Below are 19,270 nucleotides of genomic sequence, written 5' to 3'. Positions count from 1 at the left end.
CTCTTTCTTTCCCTTACTGCCCTGTGTTTTTGTGGTAAGTCTTTTTATCTGTTATTAATTTAGTTGCACAGTAGTATATCCTATTTACGTCTGTTATATTGCATGAATTTCTATGAACAGTCCTAATTACTGTGTTCATTTGTTTTTTTAAACTTCTAAGTTTTGGGGTTTTACTGACTTTCTGTAGTCTACTTCTTTCATTGATCTCAATATGTCCATCTATCTCTATTAAATCAAGAAACTCTTCGCCTAGATCATTTTCTTCTAAACTGAGGGTAGATTTTTTGTTCTGCATTTCCTGGGGGAATTCTATAGGAAGTTCTAGTATATCTTTCTGTGCCGCATTCTCTTCAGTTTCATCCTGTGTCATACATTGCTCTTTCATATGGGAACTCAGTGGCCTATCACTCCACAACATTGACTGTGTCAGAGTTGCCATTTTCCTGTTCCATCCCTTGCTGTGCAACTCCAACTGAACTTTTGTACTTGTTTCTTAAGGAAGGTTCCAAAGTATCTTGATATGGCAACTGATCAGATGTTTTTTCCCCTTAATTTGGGAATCCATTGCTCTATCCTGCTGTGATGTTATCACAGTTAGATTTTCTACACTAAATCCTTCACTACACAGGTAATCTATAACCTAAGTTTCTATTTCTTTAATTTCTTTATTACTAATCCTCTTTTCTACTTTTCCTCTTTGTTTTCTTATTTTTGTATTGTAAAATTTTCCATATCTAGATGCCTTTGCCTGCATTTCTCTTCAAATATCTTTGGTGCTGCCCTTTGTGTATTGATTAGTTTTGCTTTCTGCTTTGTATAAATATTGCACCATATTAAATCTCTTTCTTTCCCATGTCCATATTTCTTTTTCAGGTGTCTCCTGCTCCTCCATTTTCTCCTTCCTTGGGGGACTTGTTGTTCCATCATGCTGCGTGTGTTAAACTTTCTACATTAAATCCTTCATTCTGCAGGTATTTCATAACTTCAACTGCTATTTTTTTACCCTCTTCTGTACTAATCTTCTATTCTGCGTTTCCTGTTTGTGATCTTATTTTTTGTATTGTGAAATTGTCTGTATCTGGATATCTTTGCCTGTATTTCTCTTTGAATATCTTTGGGGTTGCCATTTGTATTAATTAATTTGGATTTTTCCTTTGCATAAATATTATATCATATCAGATTTCTCTTTCTTTCTTTCCCATGTCCGTATTTCTTTTTTATACTTTTTAAAAATGTTGAGATTTATTCTTTATATTTTCACACTTCCTTGGTTGCTTCATTTTCCAAATTGCCCAAGGTTTCTTGATCTATATAATGTTTTTCATAAATCTATTCAATAATTAAGACAATTTTTTATTTGAAGCTCCTGACAATTTTTCTTATGCAAGTATTTTTCTTTCCTGTAGTTTCTCTCAATCTTTTTGTATATCTTCTGCCTAGAAATTCTGGGCTTCTTGCATAATAGTAACAATACATAGTTTCTTTGTTATTCTCAGTAGCTAACGCTATCATCTTTATGGCTCTTTTTTTGGCCTGTCAGTATTTGTGATTTTTTGAACTACTACTGCCTTCTACAATGGAGGCGGGGCATCCTCAACCTGGGCTTGGCCTAGCCCCATTGTAGGAAAGTTTCCATGTTTTGAGGATTCTACGCTGTCATTTTTTCCAGTCCTGGCACCAGTGCACCTACCAGGATTAGACTTTTTTTTTATCCTGGGTTATGTGCACCCAGCTATCTTTTTTATATTGGACCTACTTCTGTCCATGACATATGCTAAAGTCTGTATATCAGTGTCGTCTTGGTGAGATGTTGAGAAAAACAGAGTCCATCTCATGAAGGTAATCACCAAGACTTAAGGATGAATTCAATTCCAGCAACACTATTCTTCTTTGCTTGCTGCTGACATTGTCTGTGTGTGTGTGTGTGTGTGTGTGTGTGTGTGTGTGTGTGGGGGGGTAAGAATAGTGTCTTGTAGAGGAAGAGGAAGAAAAAGCTCCTTTTAGGAAGCTGATAGGGATGTGACAGCTTATTTGGCCTGTTTGTTAATATCCATATCCAAGAAGGCCTGATTGCCACAGAAAGAGAAGGGTCTGATCTTTATTCACTGTCTGTAATAACAAAGATTACACAAGTGAGTTCCCAGACTAGGTTTGTCCTTTTTATTCCAGGCTAAACTCTCACAGGATTAATATATGCTATTGATGAGGAGATGATACACAGGAGGGAAGCATCTGTGCTGGGTGATGTGGGAAATGGAACATAGGTACCATATATGTTTGGTTTCCTATGCACACCAATTATGTACTTAACAAGTACTAGTTTTGTTCTATGTTGTAAATGTGAGATACTAGAGCAAAGAGAAAACAACTAAAGACCAGCAGAGGGACCCTACTACATTTATTGATCCCAAGCCTGTCTCTCCTAAATGTGTGATATCTGCCCAGTCTGGTGAACTGGTAAATAGAATGTCTCTGTCCAGATTCAGCAAGGAATCAAAAACTGGCACAATATCAAGATGGTAATCTTGGAGCCAGTCTACTAACAGATCAAATGTGTTTGTAAACTCAAGAGAAATTCCATGCTTGGTTTTGATCCTCTGGAAGGCAAAACCTGAGGATGGGAAGGAGCATTGCAGTGAGGTGAGGTCAGGGCTGGGCTTTACAGAGCTGCATAAAAATATTTTAGCTAGAGTGGATTTTCGTGTTTGAGAAGTTTCTAGTCTTCCTCTGGCCACTACATAAGTACGGGATTAGAATCAGGTTGGCTACTATGTATAACATGAAGGTAAGAAGGGTGGCTAAGAGAGATTGTGCAGAGAGTAAACAGAGTGGCATACACAGGGAGGTTAGGTGAGGAAATTAGTAAGGGAGGATCATGTGAAGAGACAGAGTAAGAAAAGGAACAATGGAAAAACAAGGCACAAACACAAAACTATAGCAGCATCTAACTAGCTAAAAGAGGAGGAGAAAGTATAGAGAAAGGCTAATAACATTTGAATGGGTGAAGCATGTGAAGAGATACCAAAGTGCAGCAATGCAAAACGGAGTGCCTACCTAGTGTGGGTGGGATGTGGGAGTAAAGGGTGAGAATTTTGTGACTTCTTGCTCTAGTGGAAAATAGTGAGAAAAAAGGAACCCTGGTATGTGAGAATGAGGAACATGATTACTGACAGAGGGACAGGTGTGATAAGAAACAAAAAAGGATGATTTCTGCAACTTAGAAATAGGGTGGTAGAAGCAGAGGAGGAGTGAAAGAAACTGGACAGTTAACAATTATACAGTGCAAAGTCAGTAAGTCAGACAAAAAGGTACATAAAAGAATAGCTGCAGTAATGTATATTAGATAAAAAGAAGCCAAGACAGCAAAGGAGAAAATACAGTTTGATGAGTATTCCGACTGCCCACCTTATGTGGGAAGGGAAAACTTTACTTGCAAGTACTAAGAAACAAGTGCATGTAATATAGAGGAGAAGACATGATCTGTTAAGTACCAACACTGCCTGACAGGACAGGGACAAATTAGGAAGAGAAGAGTGACATACGTATCAAAAGGGTTAGCTTTAGCAGTGAAGGTCCTGGAAATCCCTAAGGAGTATAGTAGGATAATATAAACAAACAGGCATGAGGACTATACAGTCACACAACTGAATTTGGCTTGAAACCACAGTAGTACAGTCAGGAAGACAAAGATATCAAGCAAAATAAGTTGTATTGTACCATTATATGATAGGAAACTGAAGTTTGGTGGGCAAGTTTTGGGCAGTTAGTTGTAAAGTAAGGCCAGCAGATAAAAGCACCTCATGTCTGCAGTTAAATGTAAACAGTATGATCACAATTTAGTATACAAAGAGATAATGGCTATTTACTGTATGGAGACCCAGAATAAAGGAGTTAGATGCTAGATATATCACTAGCAAAGACAGAGTTTCAAACCATACTATACTCAGTTAAGGTGGTAGCACTTTACATAGATAAAATAATTAAATAAATGGTACCCAAGAAATGTCTCACTGAGAAAACATTGTTGAGTTAATAGAAAATAGTCACAGCCTTTTGAAGACACATACTTTATAAACTTGCTAACGCATTTTCAGATTACATCTGCATGATGAGGCTAATCTTCAAATCCCAGTTCTAATTCTTTGAGGACCACTCAGTTTTAGCATTGGAGTACTGCCAGTCATTTGTGGCTTATGCTTAGAATTGCTCTTTGCCAGCTGGCAGAATGAAAAAATGTAAGGATTAAGAAATGCAAGTGAGGTATAACTGAAATATCTGAGTTGGTACGTACAACTTAAATAAAAATAAAATAACTGGATTTATAGCAAATAAAAATATCAGCAAATTTTAAGTAATGATAGTGCAACTATATAAAGGCAATATAGACATTTTTCCGTAAGAAAGATACATAGAAGAAAAAAGCATGCTTATATTGTGTCACAGCTAAATACTCTAAAATTAATTTATCATTCTGCTTCAAGAATTTGGTTGGCCTGTTCACCTGATTAATGCAAAATAAATAAAATGGTTAACCTTCAGATACTTGAATAAAAAAATGACTAGCTAAACTGTGACAAAACTAATCCATAGCCCAAACCAGAATGGAGAAAAGTGCCACTGAATGTGTGGTTGCTGCTTCTAGCCACTCCACATGAACTTAAACAGGACCAATACTATGAGTTAAAAGTATACCCAATAAGCCATAATTATATTTGCAAATATAGGGGCACAGGTTGCACCCATGGCCACACCTGTTCTTTGCTTGTAAATCATACCATTGAAAAAATATAATTGTTATCCAGAATCAGCTCAATAAAATCCCTTATCACATTAATCAACCTAGTATCCAAAGCAGCAGCTTCATTTAAATATTCAAAAAAACTTTTATTTCATGTGGCTAAGCTGTGCTTACTTTTAACTCGTAGTATTGGTCCTGTTTAAGTTCATGTGGAGTGGCTAGAAGCAGCAACAGCACATTCAGTGGCATTTTTTCTCCATTGTGGTTTGGGCTGTGGATGATATGTGAAAGTTTGGGATTGTAATTCTGAAAGACATGGTTATTTCAGACAGAGCAGAGGATAAAGGCTATGAGTTGCTAACAAACTGCTACTCTTACAAAAAGTTTTGATGCCAACAACCTCCATTTGTCTTTTGTGTGACTCTGAGCAAGTTACTTAACCAGACAGCATTCTAGGGCAACTGGAAAATTGGACTCAGTTCCTCTGTGGTCTCCTGGGACACTTGTCCAGTTACTGTGTGAGAACCAATAAACCAAATGTACATTCTTGGCCTTTTAACAAATGCAGTAGATGATAGTGAAACAGTTAATTAACACCCCAAAAACGTCACCAAACTTTTTAAAGGTGTTTTCATGTTTTTAGTACTATTTTAGTTCAAAATGTAAAATGCTCACACTTGATGCTGCAATAAAATATTTAATGTAATTTATTTCTATATAACACATCATTTTCCTGAATTGCTTGCCAGGGACTGGACATTAACACATTAGCCCTGGATTAGTTGGCTATATTTTTATGAGTGGGTGGACAGCATTACTGGCATTTAGACTCCTCCAGCATATTTCATATCTCTGCAGCCTATTGCCACATTTTTGCCTTAGTTTACAAAGGACAAACTTTCTGCAAAAGTCCAAGATCAGATTACTACTTGAGAACCATGCTTTCTTAGTCTTGGCCTAGCTATCTGGAGGAAATTATTACTAATGTGTATACCCCCCCCCTTAGAATTTAGAGACAAACTTTTAATCACAACTGAGGGAAAACACCAAGTGCAAATGCTACAAGAGATCACTAGAGTGACCCAGTGATGTTTCTACACTCCTATATGCAACTTGGTCTTGCACTCTGCCTTCCTTTGAATCATGTAGTTGTATGACATCCTGCCTTCATAACAGGGTACTCCTTTTGTAGTTTATGTAAATCAGATATTGAAGTGATTGTGCTGGCATAATAGAATTCAAGTTTTGTTGATGTGTGAAAATTGTCAGTGCATTACTCTGCTTTGTTATAGTTTTGATTATTTGTACTGCACTTTTGATTTTGTAACTTTTGATGTTCATCATATTGATCACTGCTACAGTAGGGTTAGCAATATGGGTTATATCCTGCCAAGGATATAACAGCCTGCCAGCTACCAAAGTTTTAGGGCATCTTCCATGAACTTAAGCTGTCAAGCAGCTTGAGCTGAGCTGACTAAAAGACAAGTTTAGGCACAAAGCACTTCAGAGGTTTGCTGTCACCAATGAGTACTATCTTCTGAGTCTTTCAAGGAATGACAATTGTCTTGTGCAGTTCTGTTTTTGGGCAGACAAGACCCCTTTGGGAGGGGGGGATTGCCATGTTCTTATTTGTTTTGCTGTTTTATCACTTTCTTCTTCAGGAAAGTTATTTTAAGGCTAGGAGTGTTGTTTTAATGGACTGTCATGAGACTGTAATGCACTTTTAAATGAAGCACTGATTTTTTCCTGTTAGTTTAAAAGTGGTGTAAAGTTACTGAAAACATTTTCTGTAGTGAAATTGTGTTTATTTTACATTTGCTTGGCTGGCATAGTGTTTTAAAGTGCTTTTTCCTATGTTTTTCTGTCAAAAAAGTAACTTTTGTAGCCTGATAGTGTTTACCAGCATTTTCTGCTTGTCTTCCCCAGGAAAGAAGCATTGTTTTTGGCTTGACCATGGAACAGACTACAAGTCTTATGGTCTGTCCTACTTCCAGCAAAAAAAAAAAGTTAAGCAAACACCTTTTACCACCACAGCAGGCTAGCAATTTGCTTCAGCCATAGGTGGGTGATTCCACTGTGGCCATTTGTTATACCCAAGACCACTCATCTTTTACCCAAAATCCCTCTGGTGTAGCACCTACAGCCACTGTGGACCATGGGTTAGCCACATCCTCTGCAACTGATGATCCCCTCAGTGGGCAGGGGTGAGCCACTCTTATCAGTGCTGGGAAAGGGAACAGGGAAGGTTTCCATTGTTCCTGTCAAAATGAAACAGAAAAACAAGAATGTAACTACTCCTTCTAAAATGTCTTTGGATAAGATTAGTTTACTAGGTCTTGTTCATGGTTTAATTCAGGCTATTGAGCCTTCTCATAAAATAGATTCTGGTAAAAGAGAGAAGGATACCTATTTTCCTGAAGAAATTCAAAAGCCTGAATCTGAGCAGGAAGATGCAGGGATTGAAACAAGTTTTCTGTTTCCCCTCAGATTTCTAATTCAAATTGGATGAGATCTCAGAAAGTGTGCTACTAGAAATTCATATATTAGCAGATGAAAAATGTTTTCTAATCGGTGCCAAGAACATAACCAGTACCTATTTAGGGCTAGTTGTTTTATGGTTTTACAATATTTGTGTAAATTAGTATCCTGTGTTCTCCCTTATCCCTCTATTAAGGTTCATTTATCAAAACAATTCAGCATGTCTGCCCATGGATCCTCCTCTTTAAATGCTGTCTCATGTCAAAATGTTTTTAAAATGGGTTTTGCATAAGAGGCTTCCAAGAAAACTGGTGGCCCATGCTTGGGATCTTAATTTTGTGTTAGAGAAGCTAATATTTGCTCACTTTGAACCAGTTAACCTGTTTGACTTGAAGTTCTTAAGATGGAAAACAGTTTTACTAATTGTTCCGACCTCTGCAAGAAGGGCATCTGAGTTGCAAGCTCTTATGGTGAGTCAACCGTATCTCATTTTCCGTAAGGATAAGGTATCTTTGAGAACTAATCCTTCTTTTCCCTCTTCAACGTCAAGCAGTATGACACACTCGTCTAATTTCTAGATTTTATAATATATATTAAACTATACAAGGGTCATAGAATACTTTCACGTGAATTGAATAAATGTAAATAAGTCTCCTGTAATTAGAATGTTTATATGTTAGTACCCCTTTGCATATCTTCAGTGTTTGCACTGTTTCTGTCTCAGTTTCTCATATATACTAATAACTGTCTGTCTTATAACAGTGGATCTTTTTGTACTGCTTCTGTACTGCTTACTCTGTATATTAATAACTGTGTTAACATTTTATGTCTGTGGAGCTTTTCTCCCCAAGCCTCCACTGAAAATGGGTTCCTGACCAAGTGGACTTTCCCGGTCAGCAAATGTCAATAAAGAAATAAATAAATAAATAAATAAGTGTATGCATTAAGTAGTATCCAAGATTACTTTAAGCCAAACTACCCCCCATTTTCTTTCATGAACCTAAAAATAAGGGAGAAAAGATACTCCATACCTTGGATGTCCAGAGGCATCTCAGGTGCTATCTTGAAAGAACTAAATCTTTCAAATCTTCAGATCAATTGTTTATTTCTTGTAAAGGTAAGAAGGGACAATCTGTGCCAAAACAGAATATTTCCAAATGGTTGCAGTCAGCTTAGTACTAATCTATGAACCTATGATGTATTCACCATAACAGAACTATTCCAGGCAGGTCAACACCACTCTACCAGGGCCTTAGCATCATCTATGGCTTAGGGGTGGATTCTAGAGGTATTCTAGAAGCTGCTACTTGTTACTCTGTACATACTTTTACAAAGAGCTATGAGCTTGATTCCTTCTCTAAGTCCAGATCAGTCTTTGCTATGACCAGTTTCCAGGGGATCCTGGACTCTTCTCCTTCCATCTTCCAAATGTAGTTAGCTAGGGTAATCTATCCATATAGCTAAGGTTACTGCAGCAGTGATCAATAGGATGAACATAGTACAGTTGTGCAGATAAACGTGTCATAACAGTAGATGTTTGAATGATTACTGCTGCATTAACTACATTCTCCCTCCATTCCCAATTTTTTTTTTTTTTTTTGGTGTGCTTCTTATGCAAGGTTGTGGAAATGTATTTGTTGTTGTTCCTACGTTTGTCCTTTCAGGGCTCAGCCTCCCACTCCCTGTTGCCAGGAGCATTCTAAAGGGCTTTGTGGCTAAACTTGCCATTTAGTGAGCCCATCTCAAGTTCTCTGACAATATGGGCATGTGGAAGGTGCCCTGAAACTTTGGAAGCTGGCCTGCTGTTATATCCTTGGCAGGATATAACCCATATAGCTAAAACTACTGCAGCAGTGATCATTCAAATATCTACTGTTACGATAATTTTACTTACAGAACTATACTATATTTACTGTGCTGTATGCTATTTTCTATACATTTTTGATGATAAACCTGTGGGACAATAGGATCCACTGTGCATTAGTCTGCCTTACCTGGTCAATACAAAATAAATTAAATGTTCACACTATAGAAGTTTGCTTGACAAAAATAGATAAAAAGAAGTAAACAGAGTTTTCTTAAGGGAGTGGGTTTGTGAAAATACCAGGTTTTGGAACTTCAAAATGTATGGTTATGTCAAAAATTGTTCAAACATTTAAAAAAGCAAAATGTCTTCAACTAGGAAAATTAATGCGTGTGATAGAAAGATAGTTATCTGTTTGGTAAAGATACTATAAATGATGTAGTGGGGACGGAAATGGTCTCGTGTTACACATTCAAGCTTAAGACAGTGTAACCACTAGACATAGCTGAACATCTAAATTAAATGTCTTTGCTTTCTGATTGAGTATGGTATGCATCCATATGACACTTTGTACATTTATTGTACCAATAATATTTTCCAAAAATTCTTATCTTAAAAACACCTTTCTCCCAAGTTCATTTTAGGTTTTTTTATATTTCTGTGTTACAGACGATGGTGTCATAAAGGAACTAGTGAAGAAATGTCAGGAGGCAAAGACCTTAGCTTATTGCCCATACAGTAACTTTCCAGTTGGAGCAGCTGTACTGACCAAGCAGGGTCAAATATTTCAAGGTAAGCAGTCTAGCAAAAAACATAACTTTCAAAATGCAGGGGGATGAAGTAATTTGCTTGCATAAAGATGGTAAATTGCTGCTCTTGGCATGTGAAACTGCGTGTGGTCAGTATCATTACAGTTCAACATGGATCAGAGTTTATCTGGCACAGAGGTTTGATCAACATTGGTGTGAGAATCTGAAAGTTACTACAAAGCAATTAAAAGTTTCAGAACAACTAGAAGGGGTAGAGGAACTGGTATGGTCGTGATTTATCTGAAACTAAATAAGATTCGAGTAAATTCTGACCTGTGTAGTATTCCACAAGGGCATGTAGTCTTAGACGGGTCACTTATTATATATATTCAAAATATTAAGTTTGGAGTAGAGTTGTGCTACTGGTATATTACATATTACAATATCATAGATGAAGAAAATGTATGAGCAGATGAACCCTACTGCATCTACATGGCTTAAACTAAATCTTTTTTTGTACAGGCAGAATACATTTTTAAATTAAAAATGTAATAAATTCGGACCATTTTACTACAAAATCTACTTATGCCTTCCCCCAAGAACTTTATTACGATGAAGTCAATAGAATTTGGACTAAATTTATATGGACAGGAGAAACACCTAGAAATGCATGGGTCTTAATGAGAATGCTTTCAAAGAGACTATGCTACAATATAAATGATCATGAGTTGTCAGTGTTTGTTCATTTATAAATAAATTACTAAAGCTGAAATAGTAACACAGATACTTTCTGATGTAATTTATGCAACAGTGTCTGACAGACCTATTTATCTAACAGGTATGAATCATTAGACAGGCCATGTGATAAAGACCTTCATCTCAAGGCTATATAGTTTATGGTTAAAAAAAAAAAAAAAATATATATATATATATATATATATATATATATAAAGAGAGAGAGAGAGAGACACACACACACACACACACACACACACACACACACACACACACACACACACACACACACACACACACACACAAACACATTTTATTCTTCTTCTCCTACATTTCTTTATTATGGCAACAAGTACCTTCATCAGGTTACCTAATTTTATCAAGTGGATACTGAACAGGAGAGCTCTTGTTAGAGTACTTTTCTCCAGACTTTTCAGTTGTAACTTCAATAGAGTTGCAGTCTGGTTTGATTTCTCATGACTCATTGAGCCCACTATGACATTAAGGAGAGTCAAGAATATCCTTCAGTTGCTCCAGAAATTTAATTTCTCGGTGGAGGTGTTACTTAAAGATAAAAAGATTTTAGCCAAAGTGATCAATTGCATAGGACTATATTGAACAGCTCCTGCTAGATGGTCATAACCAGATGGAATACTCAAACAACAGCTCCACAAGATATTGTTGGTTTGGAAGCCCTATGGAAGAAGAATAATTACTATCATAAGTCCTTTCAAAATAATGTAATTCAACAACAAATCTTACACAGCGCATATCTGTTTTCTTAGATAATAGGATGGTCAAAGTTAGAAACTATGCTGAAATGGATATGGGTAGTCAGGCTCTAGGTTTCATGTTTGGTGGTCATGTTCCGCAGCATTTGCATGGTAGAAAATATCTGTGTTTTTTAATCATATTACACAATATAAAGCTGATTGCTCTTATGAGTTATACATGTTGGGACTGTTTCCTAGTTTTTAATCTCACATATGCAGCCTTTTGACCAAAGCCAGCACAATTACAAAAAGATTGATTTTTATTGCATTAGAACCAGGTTATTTCTACCTGGTACACATATTCCTGTAACAATGGTGGTTTCTCTTTACTGAATTTAGCACATATGAATCTCTAAGAAACTAATTTTACTTGTGCCTTTTTATAGGTTCATAAGTACATACCAGGCTAGCTGCTCTTGAGGCCATTTTAAGTCTAGCCTTTGTCCCTTTTTGTGCACAAATTAACCTATCACATTTGGTTAAAGACTGGCCTTAGCCATCTCTTGGTCGATAATTATATGTTAACTCTAATGAGAATAACTGGTATCATATCATAGATAATTTGATGGGACAAATGTATGGGATAACTCATTTAGGAGCTGCCTCTGTCCAGTAGTAGTACAGGGGGCAGTCAAGGGTACATTTTCTGTTTCCCATCCATAGATCCATGGTGCACTTGAATATGGATAGGCATGAACTTTGTTTTATGTGAATGGGGAGTCTATTTTGGAGTAGGTGTCCTCTGTGAGTCTCCAAATTGTCCTGTTAATGTTGCAGAAGAGGTTTATATCCCTAGACATATTATTTATGGTGCTATTTGACTTGCTGATGTGAAGTAAATCCATTAATACTGGGTCGGAGAATGCTTTGTATACTAGACACATGTGACCTCTTAGCAGTCTGTCAGATACAGAGTACAGTAACAAGGCTTACAGTCAGTCCATTTAGGACATGTTGTTTAGGACTTGTATCCTTTTAATAAGGTATGCATGTGGACATTCCAGTTGTTGCATGTGTCTGGACAGATACGTGCCCAAGGAGATATTATATTCAATGATGGCCTAATGAGAGCAGATTAAAGGAAGATAATGACATCCCTAGATGTAAACATAATCCCTTTGTTCATAAGCTGCACAATATACACATACTTTCTTGTGTCAATGGACACGTGTGATCAAAAGTTAGGTCACTGTCCACGTAAATTCCCAAATCCTGAACAACTGGGTCTACTCTCAGGGTTATAGTGTTAATGTTGTAGTTTCTTGGGAAAGATGACTTTCGAAAGGATACAATAATGCATTTTTTTTGGCATTTAGTTTCAGTCCATCATTGGCAGCATCAGAGGGGTAAATGAAAGGAGAGGTTGATTTACATTCTGTTCTGCCACAATCATAGCATTTTTCTTCTGGGTTTCAAGCTTAATATTCAGACATATGTAATGAGAAAAATGATAACAGAAGTCCAAATCAAAATAAAAATTTAAACACAGACATATGTTCATCTCATCATTGAGGTAATGCTCAAATATGTAAATACAAAAATAGTGATTTTTTTAGATAAAATCTAAAGATATTGAAAAGCAAAAATAAAATGTTTGCAGGACAGCAATCCCCTCTTCACCTCTCACATCTCTCAGCAAATTATATATACCAGCTCTGAGATCATACAAGAGCAAGGTAAGGGCAAATTCTCAGACCTGGCTGTACATCAGTCTTGCATGTAAAGCAGTCTAAAGGCTGAAAAACAAGCTTGTAAGAGCATTTGCTCTTAGAGATTGCAATATGGGAGTCCTTCATTTGTTCAAACTTTCAAATGTTCGAAATTCATATGGCCGACACCATATGAGTGAACATTTGAAAGGCCGACAAATGGTAACGGAGATCCTGCTACAGTGCGGGACTGGGAGATTCCCCTTTCCTGCACTGTAGTGCAATCTCAGAGTGAGAATATTTAAGTGCAGGGGATGTGGAGGGTGCAGGGGGGCTTGCCCCCCCCCCTGCATAACACAGTTTTACTGTGTTTACAGGTAGGTAACTGGTGCTATTTTAGGATGTCAGTCTTTCGGAATGTCGATCATATGGTGTCAGCCATATGAAAGTCAGCATTCTGAACGGTCGACATTCTGAAGTAGACCCATCTATATATAATATACACATTTAATATGCATTATGTCTGCATGTTACTGATTATGACTGCAAAATTCTCTGCATTTGATTTTAAGTCTATTGTATCCCTAGATAGATCTGCTAAAATAGATCCTAGATCTGCTGAATCTAGCCTGTTGTTGACATACTTGAGTGCTAAACCAGCCATCTTACATTAAGAATGACTCCCCTGCACTCTTGTGGCAGAACAGTGTAGAGCCAGCCTTGTCTGAGTTGGGGATTGCTGGAGGAAGGTTCATTGTATGCTTTCCTATTGGTAGATTAGCTTAAAGGTGTTTATTTTCACCTGTATATAAACCTTGTGTTTGTGTATTGCTGGTTATCGCACAGTGTGTGTGTTTTGGGGCGGGGGGGTTAGCAATGCCCTGTGTAGATGCAAACACCTTGAAACATAATATTTCTGTAGACATCTATCAGTGGAGCCCTCCCAAGCTTCCCTGCTGCACTATGGGCAACTCAGCTGTGCACTGAACAGTATTGCCACACTTATCATCCCTAGCCTTCAGTAGAATATTACCTTTGTTAGTCCTAGCTCAAAAACTGGTCTAACTAGCTCACTCCCTTCCCTGACGGTACATAAGTTAAAAACCTGCCATAATGGATGGGGAGTTTTCTATCATCTCTGGCCAGCCTAATTGACATGGGTATCCTGAGGCAATGTAGTAATTGCCTCATGTATACTGACAACCACTTACTTCTTAAACAAATACCTTTTGTGAGAGATGTAACTACACTATGAAATTGGAATCAGTTCTTTGAACGTGCAGTTCAAAGTGCGTAACAGTTACCCGAGAAGTTGAAACAAGATAATAGTGATGTTTTCCTTAATCTCTTGAATCTCAGAAATATTCCTCTTGATAAACATCTTGGTTCACCTGCACAGAGACTTCTGTTCAGACAAACCAGAACCACAATACCAGTTAGTAGTTCATTACTGGTTCCATTTGTCAAGAACAACAGATCAGTGAAGCCAATCTGTTAAAGAAGCACTTAGCCCAGAAGTTCTTTTACGATAGGACCAGCAATCCACTCAGTCCATTACGAGAAGGGGAGACCGTGAGGATGCAGATGTCCAAAGGTTTTGATCGGATTGGTGTCATGAAAAGAGTCTATCCAGAGTCGAGATCATACATTGTGGAATCACAAGGAGCAGAATTTAGGCGGAATTGGAAAACATTTGATCCTGATGTCCAACCCTGCATTGTAGTATCAAAACTGTGAGAAAGAGTCTATATCTCGGAGTGAGTTATCCAGCATTCCAGTTCCAGAGGACATTCCAGTAGATATCCCTGTTCCTGAGATGAATCCCAAAGTTCCTGATATAAGTTATTCACCGAAGACTGTCCCTATTGCTAAACCCAGTTGTGATTATTATATTATTAGATCAGGTTGAATTTCCAGACCATGTTACAGATACACAGCATCTTGGACATGAACATTGTGTTTGTTTCTAATGTCTGTATTATTGCATTCTTATTCCAATGGCATTTCATTGAGGGTAATCTATTTTAGAGGTAGGATGTAGATCAATATGTGTGTACAGCTTTAAGAAGCTTTTTAGGTGCTTGCACAAGTGCATAAATACTGAGCACCTGCAAGCCTGACTGCCATTTTGTAATTAACTGTTGAGATGTAAGCATGTATGTCTATGTAGTCTGTCTGTTAATCAGTTTGTTTATCTTTTGTAATGCTGCTATCCATCCTGAAGTGTTTCTATGTAATAAAGCATATAAACAAACTACCCATCTGTTCATCTTTAATGGGAAACAAGACGAGTGACAGTATTTTGCCTATAGTTAATTGGACATGGAGGAGTTTGAGAGAGTCATACTGCTTAACCAGTTATGAGGTGTACTCGACTTTAATGATACACCTCCACCTTTGTTTTTTTCACACTCATTTTGAGGTCTGAACATGTGGAAGGTGTTGCAGCCGTGCACAGCCAGGGTGCTCTCCATGGCTTTGAACCATGTCTGTGTGACTGCAGAGACATCAGCATCTTCCAAGGTGAGGAGTGCTTCCAGGGAGTGAAGTTTCTTGTTTAGACTCCAAGCATTAAGCAGCAGAAACTTGAGTTTGTCACAAGAGGACTTTGTTGTTTTGACATTACCTAAAAAGGCACTATGGGGGAGGCAAGCGACTTTGCCCAGTATCCAAAAGCCTAGAGGAGACAGGTGCAGACCATCTCTGGCAAAGCAGCATGGCTTGTCGACCATGTCTTCACAGGCTGACAGATACTGAACTCCCCTGGACTGACACCAGAAGCTAAGCCAATTATTGAAGTTAATCATTTTTTGTTTATATTGTGGCATCATCCTGGGTGAAGGTATAATGCTGCTTAGGGTTCGGGTAATACCTACCTGGGACAAATAATCAGAGTTCAGTCATGTCTCTCTTCATACAGTCCAGCGAGGTGCATCTCATGTCATTCACACCAACATGGACTATGACACAGTTATAACAGTGCTTGTTGAGTGACCTATGTGCATGCATGATTTGCCAGATCCTGGAACCTGACAGGCAGCTGACTGTGACTCTCTCCTTGTCTGGCCTGGTGAAGAGAACATCTGTGTGTCTCACTATGGAGTCACCTATGACCAAAACATTAGGATTTGAGGTGTTTTGCCTTAGGGGCTTATTTGCTGAGACACTGCTATGTGTGTGTCATCATGTGCAGTGGTTTCTGTATGTATTGTAGTGTGTGCAAGTGGTTTACGTTTGGGAGGTCTCCAATCTTTTGGTAGGCTTCAAGTGAGCACCTCCGCATATGTGGGTTTATGTCTCATGTCCTTATTTTGTGTGAGAGGTGAAGTGTGTGTACTGACAACCTGTTTGATGTCTGGATTGTTGACTGCAGGTAGTCAGGACTACTCATAACATCAATAAAGTCCCAATTCTCAGCAAACTTTTTGCACTGCTGTCTTGTAAACTGTGTACCATTCTCAGAAATAATTTTGTGCAGGCTACCATGAACCGCAAAATGATGCTTCATCTTACTAATGACAGTACTGGACGCTAGATTAGGAAGTAGATCTTGAAATAAATAATTAGATTAGGAAGTAGGTCAATCTCAAACTAATTTGAATAAGAGTCTACTAACACCAAGTATGTTGAGCATTCCACTTGAAAATTTCTGTAGCTACTGTCGACCAAGGTAGTTCAGGAATCTGGTTTAGGTGAAGTGGTTCTTTCTGTTGATATGGCTTAGTACTATTACATAAAGAACAAGAAGAAAGTATTCTCTCAATATCCCTTGACATAGGAAGCCAAAATACTAGTCCTCTTGCCCTTCTTTTTATAGAATCAGTTCTGGGGTGGCCACACTGCAAGAAGGTAATGTACTCTTGTTATAAGGATTTTGAAACTATTACTTTTGAACCTTTCATGATGATAACATTGTCTGACAAAATCTCATCTCTGTAAGGAAAATATGGTTGCACTTCCACTGGTAAACAAGATTGCTTTGACAGCCATCCCCAACTGATAAAGTGGTTGAGCTTCTGAAGAACTGGATCTGTGACTGTATGACTTCAAAGGTCATCAAGACATGTGGAAGAAACATTTCTCACTTCCATGACTTCAAAATCAAGAGTCTCATTTTCATGCTGTTCAGTGGTATTTCTGGGTGACCTGGATAAAGTATCAGCAAGATAAAAAAGTTTGCCTTTTGTGTAGACAAGATTGAAATGATACTTTTGCAATTTGAGCATCATGCGTTGCAATCTGGCAGGAGTGGTATGCATAGGCATTCTCAAAATAGTGACTAGAGGTTGGTGGTGTGTTTCAATCTGGATAGGTCTACCATAAACATAATCGTGGAACTTTGAACATGCAAACCCAATTGCCAAGAGATCTTTCTCTGTCTGAGCATACTGCATTTCAGTTTGGGTTAGTGACCTGGATGCAAAGGCAACAGGTTGACCCTCTCGAAGAATAACTGCACCAAGACCAAATTTCGAAGCATCACAAGAAAGAGTAACTGGTTTGTAAACATTGCATCTGAGAGTTGGGGGATTGGCAATTTTCTGTTTCAGAACATCAAATGTTCTCTGGTGCTGTTCCAACCATGACCAGGATACATCTTTATGTGTCAGTTCTCTAATTGGTGCTGCTAAATGGCTTAAGTCTGGAATGAACTTGCCTAGTTAACCATGCCAAGAAAACGTTGTAGGGCTTGAACATTGTCTGGAGCTGGCATCTCGAGAATTGCTGTTTGCTTTGAAGGGTCTGGTTGTAAGCCTGAACTGGTAAATAAATGACTAATATAATTAACTTCTTGTAGCTTGAACTTGCACTTTTAAGGATTCAGCTTAAGATTCAACTCACATGCTCTTTCCAGAACTTTCTTGAGGTTTCTGTCATGCTCAGCTTCACCATTACCTCCTACTAGAATATTATCTACTATAATAGCACACGGATACCCAGAAAAAATTTGCTCCATTGCACATGGAAAGACTTCATTCATTACATAGAAACACTTCAAGATGAATAGCAGCATTACAAAATGTAAACAAACTGGTTAACAGACAGACTACACAGACATACATGCTTATATCTCAACAGTTTACAAAATGGCAGTCAGGCTCGCACGTGCTCAGTATTTATACACTTGTGCAAACCCCTAGAAAGCTTCTTAAAGGTGTGCACACATATTGATACCCTACCACATCATGCTAACGATAGGCCCCTCAACATTAATCAAGAAAAGCACATCACTTATCTGGACTTACTGGAGTCACCTGCTATACAGCCAAACACCTTGGTAATGGGAGATTTCAACTATCCTTCCATTGACTGGGTGACATACACAAGCATAAACATGCTCGCCCAGAGGTTCCTGGACTTTGTCATACAAATGCTCTGAACCAGATAGTCTGCAACCCCACAAGTGGTTCAAATGTCCTAGACATAGTGCTCATCAACATGGGGCTCACTGCACCCCCCCATGTGATACCCAACCTGGTATGGTTGGACCATATACCAGTCTTGTTCGACATAAATATTGGACCTGACATCCCCACAGGACCAAAAAAAAGCTAAAACATTTTTCCAAAGCAAACTACATCCTACTAAGTGAAAGTATAAAAAGTTTCAAACCCCCTTCAATTACAGACAACAATAACTCTTATGCAGAGGTGTACAAAAACACCCTGTATAAACATTTAATCAACTGTATAGACTTGGCTGTGCCTGACCAGATCAAAACTAGGTCCTTCCAAAAAAACAAGCCACCCTGGTGGACCTTATGTATAACAGCTTATTTAGCAAGAGGAAGACAATGATGTCTAAAAAGAGGGAACTGACTCAGCAGAGAAAGAATTCCCTCTACAGCTTGAACAAGCAAATCAGAAATCTTGTCAAGTCCACTTAAGCTAATTACCTAGCTAAAATAGCATCCCTGCCTAAGGATAATCATAAGGCATTATTTAACTAAGTATGAAATCTAAAAGGAACACCCAGCTATGTGCTGAACTGATAGTGGATGGTATAATTTATACTATACCAAAGAAAATTGCCAACCTGCTAGCTGACAGATTTGGCACAAATGTCAACCCCTGTCCCCACCAGCTATACCCCAAAGCCTACCTGACACCAGTCCTCTGCCTATTATCTCTAGAGATCAGGTAATATCTTCACTTTCCAAGGCCAAAAAAACATGGCCTCAGTGGGACCAGAAAACATATCAGGTTGCTTACTAAGCAATCTAAAACAGGACCTAGTGGACCCACTTGGTGCCTTCTTTGACCATAGCCTGAGAAATGGCTTTGTTCCAGCAGAGTGGAGGACAGCAATAGTAATCCCCTTGCACAAAAGGAGGCCATCAACCG

General features: G+C 38.1%; 1 protein-coding gene across 2 annotated transcripts in view; it reads left to right on the top strand.

The window, feature by feature from the left end:
- LOC122805818 (cytidine deaminase-like) overlaps window positions 1-19,270 on the top strand; it is a 146,941-nt gene that overhangs the window by 19,175 nt on the left and 108,496 nt on the right. For both annotated transcript variants that reach the window (XM_044076078.1, XM_044076079.1), the window contains exon 2: window positions 9,690-9,812. In XM_044076078.1, the coding sequence (XP_043932013.1) occupies window positions 9,690-9,812 (123 nt within the window). The remainder of the gene's footprint in view (window positions 1-9,689; window positions 9,813-19,270) is intronic.

This window comes from Protopterus annectens, chromosome 7.part0, assembly GCF_019279795.1.
Source record: "Protopterus annectens isolate FY-2018-M chromosome 7.part0, PAN1.0, whole genome shotgun sequence".
Lineage (NCBI taxonomy): Eukaryota > Metazoa > Chordata > Ceratodontiformes > Protopteridae > Protopterus > Protopterus annectens.
This window is presented reverse-complemented; position numbering and strand designations above follow the sequence as displayed.